General features: G+C 51.5%; 3 protein-coding genes across 5 annotated transcripts; 1 reads left to right on the top strand and 2 right to left on the bottom strand.

The window, feature by feature from the left end:
- Positions 1 to 495: 495 nt before the first annotated feature.
- eve1 (even-skipped-like1) lies at positions 496 to 2,038 on the top strand. The gene is made up of 3 exons (XM_084677671.1): positions 496 to 499; positions 752 to 987; positions 1,661 to 2,038. Exons 1-3 carry the CDS (start codon positions 496 to 498, stop codon positions 2,036 to 2,038), a joined length of 618 nt encoding a protein of 205 aa, XP_084533797.1.
- Positions 2,039 to 6,349: 4,311 nt separating this feature from the next.
- Positions 6,350 to 7,604, bottom strand: LOC146254040 (uncharacterized). Its single transcript, XM_084678962.1, has 3 exons — positions 7,471 to 7,604; positions 7,028 to 7,211; positions 6,350 to 6,868 (listed from the first exon to the last, which is right to left on the bottom strand). Exons 2-3 carry the CDS (start codon positions 7,112 to 7,114, stop codon positions 6,536 to 6,538), a joined length of 420 nt encoding a protein of 139 aa, XP_084535088.1. The 5' UTR covers positions 7,115 to 7,211; positions 7,471 to 7,604; the 3' UTR covers positions 6,350 to 6,535.
- LOC146254041 (tubulin polyglutamylase ttll6-like) lies at positions 7,513 to 16,108 on the bottom strand. Of its 3 annotated transcripts, XM_084678959.1 has the most exons (14): positions 14,874 to 16,104; positions 13,404 to 13,522; positions 13,145 to 13,275; positions 12,178 to 12,334; positions 11,848 to 11,991; positions 11,156 to 11,241; positions 10,103 to 10,340; positions 9,644 to 9,804; positions 9,346 to 9,501; positions 8,934 to 9,177; positions 8,684 to 8,820; positions 8,501 to 8,603; positions 7,893 to 8,051; positions 7,513 to 7,678 (listed from the first exon to the last, which is right to left on the bottom strand). In XM_084678959.1, exons 2-14 carry the CDS (start codon positions 13,416 to 13,418, stop codon positions 7,664 to 7,666), a joined length of 1,746 nt encoding a protein of 581 aa, XP_084535085.1. In that variant the 5' UTR covers positions 13,419 to 13,522; positions 14,874 to 16,104; the 3' UTR covers positions 7,513 to 7,663. The 3 variants fall into 3 exon arrangements, with proteins under 3 accessions (XP_084535085.1, XP_084535087.1, XP_084535086.1); XM_084678960.1 differs by lacking the exon at positions 7,513 to 7,678 and having other exon boundaries at positions 7,899 to 8,051; positions 8,677 to 8,820; positions 14,874 to 16,108; XM_084678961.1 differs by lacking the exons at positions 13,145 to 13,275; positions 13,404 to 13,522 and having other exon boundaries at positions 14,874 to 16,101.
- Between the last annotated feature and the right edge of the window lie 1,955 nt (positions 16,109 to 18,063).

Consider the following 18,063-nt stretch of genomic DNA (forward strand, 5'->3'; position numbering starts at 1 on the left):
TCTCACTGGGGAGGCTGCAGTGACAGGACAGCAAGGGAGGTCGATCTTAATTCTCCATAACAAAAGTACAAAGACGGTTCGGAGACCAAAGACAATTTAACACCTCCTTCGCAGTACTCGCCCAGGCGGCGCCTCGCGGATAGTGCGCGTCTCTCATTAGGAGAAGATGGCTCGGGCAGGGAGATATAAAAGACTGAGAATGGAGACGAAGCGAGGGGGGGTCAAGGGGGCGACACAGCGACTCATCTTCTGCCTGTAAACGAACTTGGCTCAGGTCGGCAGTGTGTGTCAACAAGAGAGAGAGAGAGAGAGAGAGACCAACGTTGTCCTTACCAAACTTGGATTGTACCGGCAATAGGATCTATATATCCAATTTACAATTATATACAGTCTTATATATATATATTTTGGAATTACACGAATTTGCACAGGAGGGTGTAGTGGACGAAAGAGACTTATAAAAAGGAGTGAAATATAAACACAACTCAAGGAACTATGCGTAAGTCGCTTTTAAATATTGAAACGTCTATTTTTCATTTTGATGACTATAGCGTGATATTTAATGTAATCTATTTCATGTAAATAGAAACACTAATTTGGTTAAATCAGAAACGTTGAACAGATAAAGAGACTTGAACGTAGCCTTTCAAGCAGATACCAATTGGTAGGCTAATCATAGAAAATATATTGCCCGTTCGAAAATGAATCCTTCAACCGTTGATAATTTGATCATTTTCGACACTATGTTTAGTGGCAGAGGGGAGAGAAACATCGGTCCCCACCGATGGCCATACGAACACCACGCACGGAGAAGAGGAACCGTGTCCGCGTAGCTCAATCATCGACCACAGTCGGCGGCACCGGACAGCCTTCACGCGGGAGCAACTGTCCCGTCTCGAGCAGGAGTATTGCAAGGAGAGCTACGTCTCCAGACCGCGGAGATGCGAGCTGGCAACTGCGTTGAATCTTCCCGAGACTACAATCAAGGTACGGTCAAAGATGAGATACAGCTTCAGCCTTGGGGCCTGCAGACAGACATATGCTTTATAGGTCTGAACTACGTGCAATGCACGATATTCTGAATGAATTATTTTTAAGATGTAGCTTAACATTTGTCATGAAGTTACTAAGCTAATAATAGCTGACTGTGATGGACAGAGAGGGTGTCCTAGCATTGCAATAAATACACAAAGCATCTAAATTTCACCTGGAGCACATCCCTCCCATCACAGATGACTCTGGTTCACTATAGCGGCCTCAATATATCTGCAAATGTCCCTCAAATGGGGGCCTACAGCTTCATCTAACTCTATCTCTCTCCACATCCTCCTCCCCCCACCTCCTCCCCCCACCTCCTCCTCCCCACCTCCTCCTCCCCACCTCCTCTCCCCCCACCTCCTCTCCCCACCTCCTCCCCCACCTCCTCTCCCCACCTCCTCTCCCCCCACCTCCTCTCCCCACCTCCTCTTCCCCCACCTCCTCCTCCCCACCTCCTCTCCCCCCATCTCCTCTCCCCACCTCCTCCCCCCACCTCCTCCCCCCACCTCCTCTCCCCCCACCTCCTCTCCCTCCACCTCCTCTCCCCCCACCTCCTCTCCCCACCTCCTCTCCCCCCACCTCCTCTCCCCACCTCTTCCCCCCACCTCCTCCCCCTGCCCAGGTGTGGTTCCAGAACAGGAGGATGAAAGACAAGCGACAGAGACACTCTCTGAGCTGGCCCCACCCCCTGGACCCCAGCCTCTGTGTCGTCATGGTGACCCAGACCGCCGCCAGCGTCCCCTACCGCTACCTCCCCCACCTCCCCCTGCACCTGTACTCCCCCTTCTCCTCGCCCCCCAGCCCGTACTCGCCTCCCCTCAGGCCCCTGGACCCCCTACGTCTCCCCCAGCCTTCCTACCCCCGGGCGGGTGTCCTGCCCACGGCCGGCCTCTACCCCCCCACCCGCATGAGGCACCCCACCACCTGCCTCTGCCCTCTCTGCCTCCACGGCGACCAGATCAGCCTCGCCAAACCAGATGGGAGGCTGTCCCTGGCCTGAGGCGATCCTGTGGAGCCGCAGCCCTGCAGGACTGTCGCCTCAGGGGCTGAATGAAACCTGTGTGGTTCAACTACCTCGTGTCTCGGAATGATGTTATTCAGATGGCGGCTACAGCACAATCATACTAGCCGGCTGGAAAAGTGCCTTGAGAAGGAACGGAGTCCCACGGTGACGTCACCAGGTTGTGTTGCAACTTGAGCCTGTAAATATACTGTACATATACTAGTGATTTGTTATGTGTACTACCGTAAGTGTCCGTACGAATAACATTCTGGGGAAAAACTTGACTTTGTTATAAGACGTACAGCAGGATCACTGTAAGATTAATAGAAAAATTGATTTATTTTGAAATAGTTATGTCTATAGCTTTAGGATAAATATTTTGAGCCGCACTGTATAAATGCTGAAATAAGTTTCCATTTTGTCAGATATTAAACTGATATAGAAATGATAAATATTTGCTCTGATAATCAAGATTGACATTGAGCTTACTGGGAATATCTTGACAGCCTGTTCTATTGTGACGCACTACTGTTTTGTCTGCAAATTGAGAAGCAAACACATAACTATATGAAGGCTTGAACTACATACATTGTACATGTCTACATACAGTGGGAAAGGTTGGTAATAATAAATATGTAGAACAAATAACCATGTGTGTTCTTACTGAAAATAACAAACAATGACACACTTCTTCCGGAACAGAACTATTACGATTCCAGACAATTTTTAAAGCCAAATTACACACTAAACACTGATGTTAAACTCACAGCAATATCCTCAGTTTGGGGGTTGAATGTCGTTTTCTGTGTGTCTTATTTTATTTTCATAACAGGGTTGTGGTCGAGCCATAATCATAACTACTCTGTTGTTACTTCGTCGTACAGAAGCTCATTCTTAGTCATGGTAATCCTCCTCTCAGACAGTAGACACAAAGGCTATCAATTACATTATTGCTATTTATTGACATTCAAGAGGCCTGTTATTATAGTTCAACACATACTAGAGTTACATGCAGCTAAATGTAGAGGAGCTTTAAATCCCACGACAGAACACAGCCAGGTGGAAATGATCTACACAGCACTGAGATGAGACGTTCAACAATCAACCCCAACTCTAAACACGTCTCTGTTAAAAGTTGTCCAATATCCTTCCATGAGAATAACCTTCCTCAATCCATGTCATCATCATAATTGTGGTGAGGGAGTCCGGCTAGTAATCAGAAGGTTGCCGGATCGATTCCCCGCCAAATGACGTTGTGTCCTTGAGCAAGGCACTTCACCGTACTTTCCTCGGGGGGAATGTCCCTGTTCTTACTGTTAGTCGCTCTGGATAAGAGCGTCTGCTAAATGTAAATGTGATCACGCGCTGCTGAGGGTGAGAATAAATCTTGTATGCCGGACATGCCACCATGTGTGTGCTCTCAGATGAAAAGCTGAACACAAGGCAACATCCTTCCATATCTTGTAAACGTTTGCCTCGTAAAACGTTTTGGACAGAGATCTCTATGACTACGTTTGCGGCGAAGATCTGTTGATTCCTGTAAAGCACAAATAATAGGAATGAAACCAACACATGGAGAAAGCAGCAATAAACCCAGCAAGCAGGAGCCGAATCCAGCCACATTCACGCAGAATAAATCTGTGTATGATACATAATACCATGAGTGTTACAACATGTTAGAAAACTGAAAAACAGGCCACAGTGCCCTCTGTTATGTTTTGGGATGTTGAGTCTTGTTATTGTCAAACTCAGAATACTGCGCACGGCCGAGCGAGCGACTGCACTGAACCACGGCGTGACGTATTTTAGGACGGCAATGTTTTATTTGGATAAAAGCTGGAGTATGAATGACCAAGAATAAAAACTTCTGTGAGTTCACCGAGGCCCGGGGATTTTACGACGCTGTGGTTGCAGTTCATAGAAAAATCAATATGGCATTTAAAGAACCAAACTGGCTCGTAACTGCCATGCTAGCGCTGCATGTTTGGATTGGTTTGTAGGAGCAATGATGCACTCTATGTGTAGGCCTACTTCATTGATGGCTCTTCTGCTGTTAACACCAGACAGGTCCACATCCTGATTTAGGTGCCGTATGGTGTGTGTGTGTGTGTGACACAACCGATTCCTGGTTTGGCCTCGACTGACAGTGATCAAACCTCCACAAGCATCTAAAAGCGTGCCTGCGTTCTTTTCTAGCGAGCTCAACAAAGATGAACAAGCTGGAAAAATTAACCCCCGATTTGAGTATTCATCATTTACAGTATTAAGTCACAGTCTGCATTGTTGTCCGAGAGCTGAGCACTTAACCCTGATCACCAAGCCCATCCCAGTGGGTGTCTCCTGCCCACCTGTCCAGGTGTGCCAGCACAGGGAAGGCACGATCACGCTGAACACAGCTCAGCCACAAGCTGTCTTTACAGACGGCTGCTGCCTGCAGATTATCTTCTTGACATGCTCTTCAGACAAACCTTTAATTGGAGGGTTCTCCCTGGATGGTTTACGCGTGTTCCACTGCCTATTAATGCCCACAGAACAATACCCATCATTTTAGCCTATCCAGTCGGCTTGTACCCATGCCACATGCTATCCTAACAATACACAAGGTCTTTTAAAGTAATAACCAAGATGTATAATACGAACCCCCCGACTGCGCGGTACAATATGTCCCTGCTCATGTAACACCTAAAACAGGGCAAAGAAATGCGATGTGTTTGAAATGATAAACTCTCCTGCAGCTGCATTCAGGATAATTAGAGCTCCTGACCACGGAGGAGCTGGGATGGTGGGCAGACAGAGAGGGCAGAGAGAGAGTACCTCTCTGGTGTGTCAGTGTTTGGAGAACCCTCTCTGGTGTGTCAGTGTTTGGAGAACCCTCTCTGGTGTCTCAGTGTTTGGAGAACCCTCTCTGGTGTGTCAGTGTTTGGAGAACCCTCTCTGGTGTCTCAGTGTTTGGAGAACCCTCTCTGGTGTGTCAGTGTTTGGAGAACCCTCTCTGGTGTGTCAGTGTTTGGAGAACCCTCTCTGGTGTGTCAGTGTTTGGAGAACCCTCTCTAGTGTGTTAGTGTTTGGAGAACCCTCTCTGGTGTCTCAGTGTTTGGAGAACCCTCTCTGGTGTGTCAGTGTTTGGAGAACCCTCTCTGGTGTGTCAGTGTTTGGAGAACCCTCTCTGGTGTCTCAGTGTTTGGAGAACCCTCTCTGGTGTCTCAGTGTTTGGAGAACCCTCTCTGGTGTCTCAGTGTTTGGAGAACCCTCTCTGGTGTCTCAGTGTTTGGAGAACCCTCTCTGGTGTCTCAGTGTTTGGAGAACCCTCTCTGGTGTCTCAGTGTTTGGAGAACCCTCTCTGGCTTGTGTGTAAGTGTGCGCTATGCATGTGTGACAAAATTACAAGTTCCCGTCTCTTGACTTTCTAAGCACGTTCGCCCCTTTCAGAGTTATCCAAGTTATCCAACCACAATACTCTGGGAATCTCTCCTTCTTTCTGCCCCTCTTCCTCCCTCTCTCTGCCCCTCTTCCTCCCTCTCTCTTCCCTTCTTCCTCCCTCTCTCTTCCCTTCTTCCTCCCTCTCTCTGCCCCTCTTCCTCCCTCTCTCTCCCCCCTCTTCCTCCCTCTCTCTGCCCCTCTTCCTCCCTCTCTCTGCCCCTCTTCCTCCCTCTCTCTGCCCCTCTTCCTCCCTCTCTCTCCCCCCTCTTCTTCCCTCTCTCCCCCCTCCGCCTCCCTCTCTCTCAACCTCTTCCTCCCTCTCTCTCCCCCTCTTCCTCCCTCTCTCTGCCCCTCTTCCTCCCTCTCTCTCCCCCCTCTTCCTCCCTCTCCCCCCTCTTCCTCCCTCTCTCTGCCCCTCTTCCTCCCTCTCTCTCCCCCTCTTCCTCCCTCTCTCTCCCCCTCTTCCTCCCTCTCTCTCCCCCTCTTCCTCCCTCTCTCTGCCCCTCTTCCTCCCTCTCTCTCCCCCCTCTTCCTCCCTCTCTCTCCCCCTCTTCCTCCCTCTCTCTGCCCCTCTTCCTCCCTCTCTCTCCCCCCCTCTTCCTCCCTCTCCCCCCTCTTCCTCCCTCTCTCTGCCCCTCTTCCTCCCTCTCTCTCCCCCCTCTTCCTCCCTCTCTCTCCCCCTCTTCCTCCCTCTCTCTCCCCCTCTTCCTCCCTCTCTCTGCCCCTCTTCCTCCCTCTCTCTCCCCCCCTCTTCCTCCCTCTCTCTCCCCCCCCTTCCTCCCTCTCTCTCCACCTCTTCCTCCCTCTCTCTGCCCCTCTTCCTCCGTCTCTCCCTTCCTCATATAGTTTTACAGTAAATTCGTTGCAATACACCACACAGCACAAACATTTGCAATGCCCGGACTTTACTTGTAAAACGTTGGGAAAAGAACGTTTTTGGTTTCTGAAGGCACAAAGCATGTCCTTGGGTCGCAATGAAGAAGGTTACTTCTCCTCCCAAGAACAAAAGAACAGTGGGTCCACTTTCTCAGAAGAACACATGAGAAACACATAACCATAACTAGGGTGACTGAGCTAGTGCTGAGACTGACTGAACTGGTAGCTAGGCTGGTCCACGTACTGCTTGGCCGGCTCGTGCGTGTCTATGTCCATTGCGTCCTCATCGAACAAGGCCTTGCGCTGTGTGGAGTCTGCAGTGTTGTTGTTCAGGAGGCAGTGTCTTGCCTTGTGGCCGGAGAGGGGCTGGTCTGTGGTCTTGTAGGTCTTGAGGGAATCGGTGTCGCTGTGGCTGTCGGTTGTGCGGTCAACCTTAAGGCGGTTCGTGGTCACGTCGACCGTGGTGAGGAGGTTAGAGGTCCTGTGGTCACTGTGGTTGGTTACGGTCACGTCTGGGACCCAGCCTCCTACCTGGTGTGCAGACTCAGATTCATTCGTGTATCAACAACGTTGGTAGACATTTAGAAGAGGATAATTAGATACCGTTGCGATATCCGGTGTCGCTGGTCTGTCGTTGGCAGACAGCTAGCCAGAAAAGGATAAGAAGAAGCTATGCGGTGTCTGGTGTACCTGGTCTGTTGGGGGAACAGGCTGGGTGTCCCCTGTGTCAACAAGCCGTTGCTTGGAGACCAGTCTGTCAGATATTATGGGCTGCATCCTCAGGTTGCCAGGCAGACGGTTGTGTGAGAGTATGACAGCCCTGGTCAGGGTCTGGTCTCCCAGTTCTGCTATACAGCCACCCCAGGGATGGAGACTGCGGAGGAGGGAGAAGACATTCACTCCACAAACCCCGGAAGTTCAACAGCACAACTGACTGGTCCGTTCATATTTTCCCCTCGCTTTTAATGAACCTTGTCGGTTGTTTTTCTGTAACTCTGTGTACAGCACTTTGGTGCCTATTGTGAGTTTTTGAAAGAACTCTTGGAACAAAATTGAGTTGAGTTAATAGAGGGTGTTTTGAACTCATCGCTAGTCTTGACGCCGTAACTGGGTGTTCCCGGGCCCCGACCTACCTGCCGTGCAACCGCCTCTTGGAGGTTTCCGATTGGTCAGTCCGGAGAGGGGCGGGGCGGCGGGTCACTGGGGCGGGGCCGGAGACCACATGGAGGAGGGGGGCTCTGGGGGGGCGGAGGGCCAGGACCTGCTGGGCCCGGGGTCTGAGCTCAGCCAGCAGCCTGCTGACTCTGCTTCTGGTCGCTAGCTTCCCTACGGACTCACTGACTGAGAGGAGGACAGGAATGGACAGAGGGAGAAAGACAGAAAGAAAGACAGACAGACAGACAGACAGAAAGACAGACAGACAGACAGACAGACAGACAGACAGAAAGAAAGACAGACAGACAGACAGACAGAAAGACAGAAACAAACAAACAAACAAAGGTTAGATTCACATACGTTCTGACGCCATCAAGGCACTTGATGAAGGGAGACTTACTGGGCAGCAGTGTCCGTCGCCCCTGCCTCGCGGCTGGGCGAGGCTCCCCCCCTGCGGAGGGACGCGATCCGGCCCCTGGGAGCCGCTCCAGCCCCTCACAGCACACGGGCCCCTCTCACCCTCCACACAGCCACCAGGACGATCTCCCAGGTGCCCCAGCTGTGGACAGAGGTACACACGTCCATGGAGACAGCAAACAGGCTGACTGGAAGGTTAGCGGCTAACGGCTAACAGCCACATGATCCGTAGGTATAGTCGCTGTAATCACAGTCTTGAATCAAATGATTTCTTTGAGCTGGTATCCCGGGGGTGTGTCGTAAAACAGGAGCCTAACGACTGAACGTTGTTATTTATGAGACAAGAAATATGTAAGCACTGAGATTGTGAGTTTTATGACTAGTAAACGGACACGCATACGTGTTTGTACTAATTAATAGGCATGTGCATTTTCATTTATAGGAACATGAGGCACGGCCTAACATGGCGTTTGCATGTGTACATCAAAGCATGTTTACATCTCAGACGCAAAATCGTTTCTATCGAAAACATCTTTCGAAGTGTGGACATTCTGACGCAGTCCTACGACTGTTGAATCAACATAAACTCACCTTGGCAGTCAGACCAGCGACCCACTGCCTGGAGCCCACCTTGACAACAGGGGGGCGCTGCGATGTCCTTGCAAGAAGGGGTGCCCTTGAGGAGCTTGTAAACCTGTAGAGAACACAGTTGACATAGAACACAGAACACCTGACTCAAACAGGTGACGACGACCCTCATCGCTGACCTCTGACCTCTGACCCGGTCGACGACCCCCAGCTCGGTCGTCCAGGCCTCGGACGCGCTCTTCCTCCTCCTCTTTCTCTTCCTCGGTCGGGGCCCTGGTTACCGTCACCAAGCCGGGGTGGAGGTGAGGGACGCGTGCCTGTTGCTACAGCAACGTACACACACGTTCAGTACACACACACACATTTGTATTTGACACTTTTTCTTTGCCTCGATTGAAGCGGCCATGTGGATGCCAGGACTGATGAAGGATCTCACCTGGGTGGAGCTGTGTTTGTAGGAGATACGGAGGTGTTCTCTCTTAGGGTCAGCCCCCCTCTCTCCTGCAGCCTCCCCCGGGTGCCCCCTGCCCCCTGAGCCCCCTCCCTCTCCTGCAGCCTCCCCCAGGTGCCCCCTACCCCCCGGGCCCCCTTCCTCTCCTGCAGCCTTCCCCCGGAGGCCCCTGGCCCCCGGGCGCCCCCTCTTCTGCCTCTGCCTCACTTGCAGCTCTCGCAGCTGATCTCTAAAACGGAAAGAAGTCAGTGATGTCGCTGTTGGCCTTTGTCTGTCTGTGGTGTGTGAGTGTGTGTGAGTGTCTATGGTGTGTGAGTGTGTGCGGTGTGTGAGTGTGTGTGTGGTGTGTGAGAGTGTGCGATGTGTGAGTGTAACGTTGGGGACAATCCACACCCACCTGGTGCACTTGCCCCTGGCCCTGGAGGCCGCGGTCTCTTGGAAGAGGGAGCAGCTGTGCTGGAGGTACTGGTCGTACCCCTCCCCCCCCTCACGGGGGTAGATCCGCCGGGCTCGCTCCAGACTGACAGCCCTCTTCTGACACTGGTCCCGACCCCTGAAACGACACCCTACATATATATACCATACGTGTATGTAGAACCATGCCCATATATCATGTGTATGTCTGTGTGATTGTGTTTTTGCAGCGTGGATGCTAGCCTGGCTCTGTTGCGGCAGGCTGGTTGGTGTGGTCCTACCTGCGGCCGCGGGCGTGAGCACGCTGCAGGCGCTCCTGCTCCACGGCCTGGCGGCGGTCGCACGCTCCCAGGTCGACCAGGACCAGCGTGTCGTACAGCAGGCTGTCCTTCACCTCGCGATCCACACGGGAGTCTGTGGCGAAGCTGGGAGAGTGGTTCACCTGGACAAGACGGGGGGGGGAGGGAAGGGAAAGGAAGGAAGGGAGGGTAAGAGGAAGGGGTGGAGGGAAGCACTGAGTGCGAGAGAGAGAGAGAGAGAGAGAGAGAGAGAGAGAGAGAGAGAGAGAGAGAGAGAGAGAGAGAGAGAAAGAGAGAAAGAGAGAGAGAGAGAGAAAGAGAGAAAGAGAGAGAGAGAGAGAGAGAGAGAGAGAGAGAGAGAGAGTGAGAGTGAGAGTGAGAGAGAGAGAGAGGGAGAGAGAGAGAGAGAGAGACTGAGACAGTATGAGAGGTTTGTTTCACCTCCAGTAGCCAGGGTTTAAGGCGGTGATCAAGCAGCACATCGAATCCCAGGATCTCAAAACAGGCGCTGAAGGCGGAGCTAGTTGCTATGTGGCGAGGGAAGCAGGCGTGGTAACTATGGCTCAGCACAGAGTGGGCGGAGAGAAGCGTCTTAATCACAACATCCTCGATGTCTGCCCAGAGCTTCACCGTGTCACAGTGCATTGATTCCAGAAGCTGGGTCAGAGATGACAACTTCCTGTTTGGAGGGCACGCACAGACAAACAAACACACAGAGAGAGAGAAAGAGAGAGAGACAGAGACAGAGACAGAGAGAGAGACGCACAGACAGACAAACAGACAGACAGAAACAACATGAAACTGACTGACTCCTTTTGGGATTTACTGGAAGATTCCCTTCCCCTCTTTGCTATCATAACAGTACACAGCACATCATAACAGTACACAGCACATACCCCTGATTCAGGACTACAGCAAACTGACAGACAGTGGTGAAACGTGAGTGATAGTCTGTTGTACATCAGCTGAAGACAGCGTTCACGCCAGTCGCTAATAAGATGAGCTAGCTGGCCTGACGACAAGATGGGTCTGGGCCAAGCATCCATTCTTTATAATATTTATGTTTTTATTGAAAATATTTGATATGAATCTATCTGATAGGATACAATGTCATGTGACTAACTAGGGTGCTCTAAAATGTAATCTTTAAAAAAGGATGAAGGTTATTTTGCTATCTTAGCCGTATCTTCCACTTTTTATTGTTAAAAATCAGTTTGGAATTCAATACTTTTTAACAATAATATCAAGTGATACTGATACCACTGATACTTCTGAACAGATCAAGCTCCATGTGGGGACCCCCCCCCCCCCCAGCTCCATGTGGGGACCCCCCCCCCCCCCCACCTCCCCCAAACTAAAAATAATTATTACTGTGAGGGGTCAATCTAGACTCCCTTCATTTTGAACCCTGGGCTTTAGTACTCTAGAAGCTAAGAGAGGAATGTTAATGAGAGGAACATGGAGGCAGGGAAGCTGTGTCAATAATAAATCAACCTTTTGCTGCCGATGATGTCATCACGGACAAAGTTCTCACTCCGTTTGTTAATGGAATAGTTGGTCAGGTGCATACACACATCTTCCTGAAAAAGAGAAGGAAGGAGAGAGGTAAGAGAGAGAGAGAGAGAGAGAGAGAGAGAGGAAGCAGAAACAGGAAGAATGTGTGCATGCATGTGCAACATGGAAGAGAGAAGGAGAACAGGAATACTTTCTGTTTACATATATTCCACCGCTGCCCTGTCAGTTCAATGTCAGACGCGCTTGTAAATTCTTGGGACATCCAGTGCCATAAGACTGGTAGACAAATACAGTTCTGAAAGATGCAGTAAAACGGACCGACACACAGACACCCAGGCTGCATGACCACACCTACGGAGGACCTGGAAGGTCAAGGACACATCTTTCATCTTATCTATTTGTCTTTCTGACTGTTAAACCTACGGTATGTATGTCCATCTAACCAAAGTCATATAGTGCATTGTATGTCTATCAGTTTTTTTCGTGGAACGGTGAGCATTGATAGTAACAGTACTTTTGCCGAGTCACGAGTTTAATGATCCACCTCAGTTCACAGTGAGGCACATCCAGTATGCACGGTGGTTCTAGGAACAGGGGTGGATACTGAATGTGAGGTCGTTTTAGAAGGTGGAGCTCTTTTTAAAAGGGAAGGGTGGGCGTCTGGGTCTCACCAGGTTTTTGCGGGTGGGGTAGCTGTAGCGGGTGGTGCAGAAGCGAGCCAGCCCCTCCTTGTACAGGAAGACGCGCAGCGGGTCACAGGAAGTCACCAGCACGTAGACGCGCAGGTCAAACTTGAAACCGTCGATGACAAACGGCTATGGGATACAAGGACAGTGGACCAATACCCAAGCGGAGCTCTCCTTCAAACGCAAAACTGAGTTAACAGTGACCTAAAGCCCACAAAATAACCATACAGGAACGTTTGGATGCCTGCCAAAGTTTGATGTGTGTATCGTGAGAGGAGTGTGTGTGAGGGAGGGAGCGTGCGTGTGTGTGTGTACCCTGGATATGTAAAGCTGGCAGATCATGCGCTCCTGGTGGGAAATCTCCTTGCAGGACCGGGTCAGGTAGATGCCTCGGCCCTGACTGCCTGCCTCAGGCTTACAGATGAAGGTCCTGTGCTTCTTGGTCCGGAGGAACACCTGGAAGTCATTGTAACTACAGGAGAGAGACACAAACAAGATTAAACAAAACAAACTGCTGTGTTTGTCTATGTGTGCCTGCCTGTGCCTGTCTGGAGTCAGTCAGGGAGTCAGTCAGGGGAGTCAGTCAGGGGAGTCAGTCAGGGGAGTCAGTCGGGGGAGTCAGTCAGGGGAGTCAGTCAGGGGAGTCAGTCGGGGGAGTCAGTCAGGGGGAGTCAGTCAGGGGGAGTCAGTCAGGGAGTCAGTCAGGGGAGTCAGTCAGGGGAGTCAGTCAGGGAGTCAGTCAGGGAGTCAGTCAGGGGAGTCAGTCAGGGGAGTCAGTCAGGGATTCAGTCAGGGGAGTCAGTCAGGGGAGTCAGTCAGGGGAGTCAGTCAGGGAGTCAGTCAGGGGAGTCAGTCAGGGGAGTCAGTCAGGGAGTCAGTCAGGGAGTCAGTCAGGGGAATCAGTCAGGGAGTCAGTCAGGGGAGTCAGTCAGGGGAGTCAGTCAGGGGAGTCAGTCAGGGGAGTCAGTCAGGGGAGTCAGTCAGGGGAGTCAGTCAGTCAGGGGAGTCAGTCAGGGAGTCAGTCAGGGGTCAGTCAGGGGAGTCAGATGGCTGAGTGGTTAGGGAATCGGGCTGTTAATCAGAAGGTTGCCGGTTCAATTCCCGGCCGCGCAAAATGACGTTGTGTCCTTGGGCAAGGCACTTCACCCTACTTGCCTCGGGGGAATGTCCCAGTACTTACTGAAAGTCGCTCTGGATAAATGTAAATGTCTGCCTTCCTATCCGTCTGTCTGTCTGTCTGTCTGTGTCTCTACCAAACTCACATCTTTGTGTCCAGACTCACTCTGCCGGCAGACACCAGGTGCGAGGGAAGATGTTGTACTCCTTGGGGAACCTCCTCATCATGCGCCGCATGTTCCGAGCCAGCGAATCCTTCCTGCTAAGCTCGCTCATGCCAGGGAAGTGGTTCGTCTTCTGCTCGGGGGAGACAAAACGGCAAAACAGCCTTTCAGGACGCCCGTTCGATGACAAATCAGCCGTACGCAGCGTTGACATGGAGCCCGTTGGCTTGTCTTCTTCTCTCCCTGCGTGAGCTACGTTACCTGGAAGCATGTCATCTCTGCCAGCCGGTCCAGCGACACAGAGCCGTCCGTCCAGCAAAGCGTCCAGGCTCCTCCCTCCTCCACCTGGGTCAGCCCATACCTGCCGGCAGCACGCCTCACTGCAGGCCACGAGAGAGACCGTCACTGGCTTCCAACCAATAGGAACGACAGACTGGTCTCATTGAATGTTTATGTCCATGCAGTCATTCAGCAGACGCTCTTATCCAGAGCGACTTACAGTAAGTACAGGGACATTCCCCCTGAGGCAAGTAGGGTGAAGTGCCTTGCCCAAGTGCCCTTTATGAATGTTACTGTTACGCAGTGATTCGGTGATGTCCGCGAGCCGTGAATTTCAAACGTCTTTAAGGGTTGAACGGGCGTTACTTTTGGCATCCCGGTTCTGGTCGTGAGTATCTATCTTTTTGCGGACTGACCATTTAAACTCGAGGCTGGACTCGACCCAGAGCAGACCCACAGCGTCAGAACGAGTGAGCTGGTGTAAGCTGCAGTGTGTGTGCCTCGTTCTATCACTATACACAGGCTCCGTGAGTGGGATTTCCATGTAGTTATTTAGCAGACGCTCTTATCCAGCGCAACTTACAATAAGTACAGGGACATTCCCCCTCGAGGCAAGTAGGGTGAAGCGCCTTAACCATGACACAACGCCATTTGGCTCGGCCGGTAATCAACATGGCGACCTTCAGATTACTAGCCCGATTCCCTAACCGCTCAGCCTCCTGATGTCGTGGTTTGCTGGTGCTTGTGTGTGGCTGGTTGCTGGTGCCTAAACTCCATCTTCCAAAAAAGCATGCCATACTTTTATATTATTGAATGAATGTCTCTTAGATCATCCAAGATCTAAGAGACAGTCTCTTAAATGATTCCTCTCCCTCGTCTCTCCCTCTTTTTCTATACCCTTCTTTGTCCCCTTCCTCCCTCCGTCCATTTCTCCCTCCCTCTGTTTCTCTCTCCCTCCCTCTCCCCCCTCCAGCTGTAACAAACCATGTAATTATTCTGAAGTAGACAGTTAATTTCCCTTTTAAATATATTAACAACGGCTTTTCTACCAGCACAGGATGAAAGGTTTGGTTGAGCTCAGACTGTGTTGGAGCATTTGGAGCCTGAATTCAGAGATGATGTTGTAGAAATGCAAGATCTATCCTTGGTTCGACATGCCATTCGCTCTGATTTACAGAGTAAGTGACACATTAAACATTAGGCTGTATCTATGTGTACATCAGTATCAACACCAAATCAGCCCTTGATTCTGAAGAACACATAGACGATCGTGACAATGGCCCACCTAGATCCAGACAAGTCTAGGTTTATGACCTCAACTGATGGGAGTTTAGTGGACCTGGATCAATGGCTCCACATCCGACCATGATAAAGTTGATTGATCAGGTCTGGTCGTTTGTCATGTCTGTGACCTGTACTTGGTTATTATGGGCTGTAGGGACGGGAACTCACCACTCTCATACCTGCAGCTGGTCAGGTTGATCTGCAGTCATCTGGAACACAAGACAGAGAGACAGAAGGACAAGCATGGAAAGACAGAGGCACAGATATCTGCTTTGTGTCCAACCCCTCAATTCATCAATCCATCCTTGTCCAATGACAAAAACGGACAGGAGACTATACTTTTCTTGAGTATTTGGCCTGACAGTCTGCCCTTTCTATGCAGCCTGTCTAATGGACCATTTCCTGAAACCCATCTCGGCTCAGAGATCCAGCAACTCTGACTTCCCGACAGGAAGCCCCTCCCCCTCACAGTAACGGAGCCAATCACACGCCAGAGAGAAAAGTCCAGTTTGAAGCTGCAGTAGATGACCAGTGTGTCCACTGCCACCTACTGGTGCAGAATTGACCTGCACTCCCATTAACTACCACCAGGGTCGTTCTTCCAGTGAGAAGCCTGAAGGCTGCTGGAGATGAAAAACCACAAAGCGACGTGACAACTTCTCGCTCATTCGAGACACCCACATGTAAATATCATACGCACACATACAAAAACGTGACAAACGAACAAACAACTGTTTAAATATATAATGAGCCAAGTCGGCCAATCGACTCGAATAAGAATTGAAATCTAACTGTAAGGTGTAGGGCATCGTGACTGCGCTCTATAAAAGTCATGCACCCTGACAACAATTAAGAGGAGGGCAATTTGACTTTCCTCCACTGGAGAAGACCGAGTGTTAAAAGGAACCCTGCTCTTGTAAACTGCATTGGAGAGAGCTCATTTTAATGAACCTGTATAGTTCACATGGCGCTTATTACCGAGTCTCTGGCAGCAAAGGCTTCTCCTCTCACCGTAAAAGAGGAAGGTGCGCGCCACACAGCGCAGTAAAGAGATCCGCCATAAAGCCTCTTCATAGGGGCTACACAGGGATGCAGGATTTAACTTTGCACTGTCCCAGAGTCCTTCAGACTCGGCTGAATGTCACACGGGAATCCCAGATATTTTAACAAGGAGATCGACTACTGGGCCCTGTCCCGGGATCAACGAGGGCTCCTGACCGCGCGGGCCTGGAGGGGGAACGTCTCCTCAGAAGGTCGGCGAAAAAAATCACCTAGGAGATAGAGGAGATGAGAGCGTGACGCCTTGGTGAGCGCCAGCGTTCAGTGTGGTCGGGGTGGTTGAGCCTTCAGAGAGAGGCGTACCACCCAGGGTCGCTCCAGTCCTCCCTGCTCCCCCCTCACCCCCCCTGCAGGAGCCGACATCAAACACAGCCCCATAAACTGGTCTGTTTAGCCCCGTTTGTGGGCCAGTGGCCCCGGCCACAGCTTTCATCACCTGCCCAGTTTGTTGGAGCGCGGAGAGGCTGGGGGGGGGGAGGGGGCTGGGGAGGGGGAGGGGGGGAGAGGGAGGGGGACAGGGTTGACTCCCCCAAATGGAATGCTGTGCACCCCACCACCCCCAAAGCAAAAAATATAAAAAATGATGTACATATATACAGGCCTATATACAGTATCTTCTGATTAGCAAGTGTTCTAACTAGAATTAGATTGAGCATGGGCTATGGTGGGAGGGGAGGGGAGGGGAGGGGAGGGGAGGGGAGGGGAGGGGAGGGGAGGGGAGGGGAGGGGAGGGGAGGGGAGGGGAGGGGAGGGGAGGGGAGGGGAGGGGAGGGGAGGGGAGGGGAGGGGAGGGGAGGGGAGGGGAGGGGAGTTCTGGACAGGTACTGCAACCCGAGCTCCATGGCTTCTGGCAGCAGCAGTCTCCCTCCGTCTTCACACTCAAACAGCTGCTCATAACCCTCAGAGCCCTTTATCACCCCCCAGGCCTGCTCCCCCCTCAACCTCCCCCAGGCCCTGCTACCCCCCTCGACCCCCCCCAGGCCATGCTACCCCCTCGACCCCCCCCGCCCAGGCCCTGCTACCCCCCTCGACCCCCCCCAGGCCCTGCTACCCCCCTCGACCCTCCCCAGGCCCTGCTACCCCTCTCAGCCCCCCCTCCCTCCCTCGCTCTCCAGCAGCTCAGGAGCGAACGCAGAAGACGGGCAGAATGCCCGATTACCTCATCATCATCTTCTTCTTCTTCTTTGGAGGAGGCTGCGCAGGACTGCGCCTGTCCCGACCCTGCTCTCCATCCTGGGCCTCTCCTCTAGGCGAGGCTGGCAGGGCGGAGGCTGGCGGGGAGGAGGCTGGCGGGGAGGAGGCTGGCGGGGAGGAGGCTGGCGGGGAGGAGGCTAGCGGGGAGGAGGCTGGCGGGGAAGAGGCTGGCGGGGAGGAGGCTGGCGGGGAGGAGGCTGGCGGGGCGGAGGCTGGCGGGGAGGAGGCTGGCGGAGGTGTCTCCTTGTCACAGGCTTGCTCTGGAGGCCTCATCCTGCTGATCAAAGACACTGCGTCAGGATCAGCAGGAAACGTTTGGCGTTTTTTTGGATTGTTCTTGAGAGACACATGCACCAGCTGTTTTTGTTGGTTTTAAATGCATGAATTCAATCACTCAAGGTCTGTAGGGCCTTTAACTTACATAATTTAATGCCATAGCATGTTCTCCAAATATTGCCTAAAGTGACAGTTTGATAAAAGTAAATCTTCCTGCCGTTAAATGACCAAGTTTGTTGCATTTTAAAAACAGAAAGATGCAGGTGTCTCTCCCAAACATGACAAGACTAGACGTGTACAAACTTTTGACAGGCACAGTAAATGCAGTGCCGTGTGACATCCAACTCCAACAACCACTGGTGCACAGTCATCTACTGTGTACTGTGTGCGGCTGTGTAAACACTGACAGGCCTTGATGTGCTTAACCACTGGGACACCTGAGCTATGGAGCTAGACAGCTAACAGCTCACATTACCAGTCTGGTGGGCCTGCAGAACACAAATGATGTCAAGCCCGAGGGAGTCAAACGACTCAACCCATAGAAGTGAAGGAGAGAAGCAGACTTGTAGAATGGGGAGGAAAATAAGTCAAGATTCTTAATGTTGCTTAATGTTCCTCTACATTGATAAAGCAGGTTAGAAAGGAATGGGGTTTATTTCTATATAAATATATGGCTATAACTAAAAGACTGCACTTATAACTCATTGCCTAGCATATAGTCTACATATTGATAGGGTAGGCCTATAGAAGGCCGTAGACAGAGATACGGTAGGCTACTAAAGAGAAGTCATTTAAGCGGAAAGGATATTGAGATGATAGGCCTGCCTAC

The sequence above is a fragment of the Hypomesus nipponensis genome, chromosome 17 (genome assembly GCF_054491055.1).
Source record: "Hypomesus nipponensis isolate SF chromosome 17, ASM5449105v1, whole genome shotgun sequence".
NCBI lineage: Eukaryota > Metazoa > Chordata > Actinopteri > Osmeriformes > Osmeridae > Hypomesus > Hypomesus nipponensis.

Coding starts and splice junctions, on each gene's coding strand:
- eve1 (XM_084677671.1), top strand. Junction 988..1,660: donor TTCCCGAGACTACAATCAAG/GTACGGTCAAAG, acceptor CCCCCTGCCCAG/GTGTGGTTCCAGAACAGGAG.
- LOC146254040 (XM_084678962.1), bottom strand. CDS start 7,114: ATGCAGCCCATAATATCTGACAGACTGGTCTCCAAGCAACGGCTTGTT. Junction 6,869..7,027: donor CTGTTCCCCCAACAGACCAG/GTACACCAGACA, acceptor TCTGCACACCAG/GTAGGAGGCTGGGTCCCAGA.
- LOC146254041 (XM_084678959.1), bottom strand. Junction 11,992..12,177: donor GCCAGCTTTACATATCCAGG/GTACACACACAC, acceptor TGTATCCCATAG/CCGTTTGTCATCGACGGTTT. Junction 8,604..8,683: donor GGTCGTCGACCGGGTCAGAG/GTCAGAGGTCAG, acceptor TGTTCTCTACAG/GTTTACAAGCTCCTCAAGGG.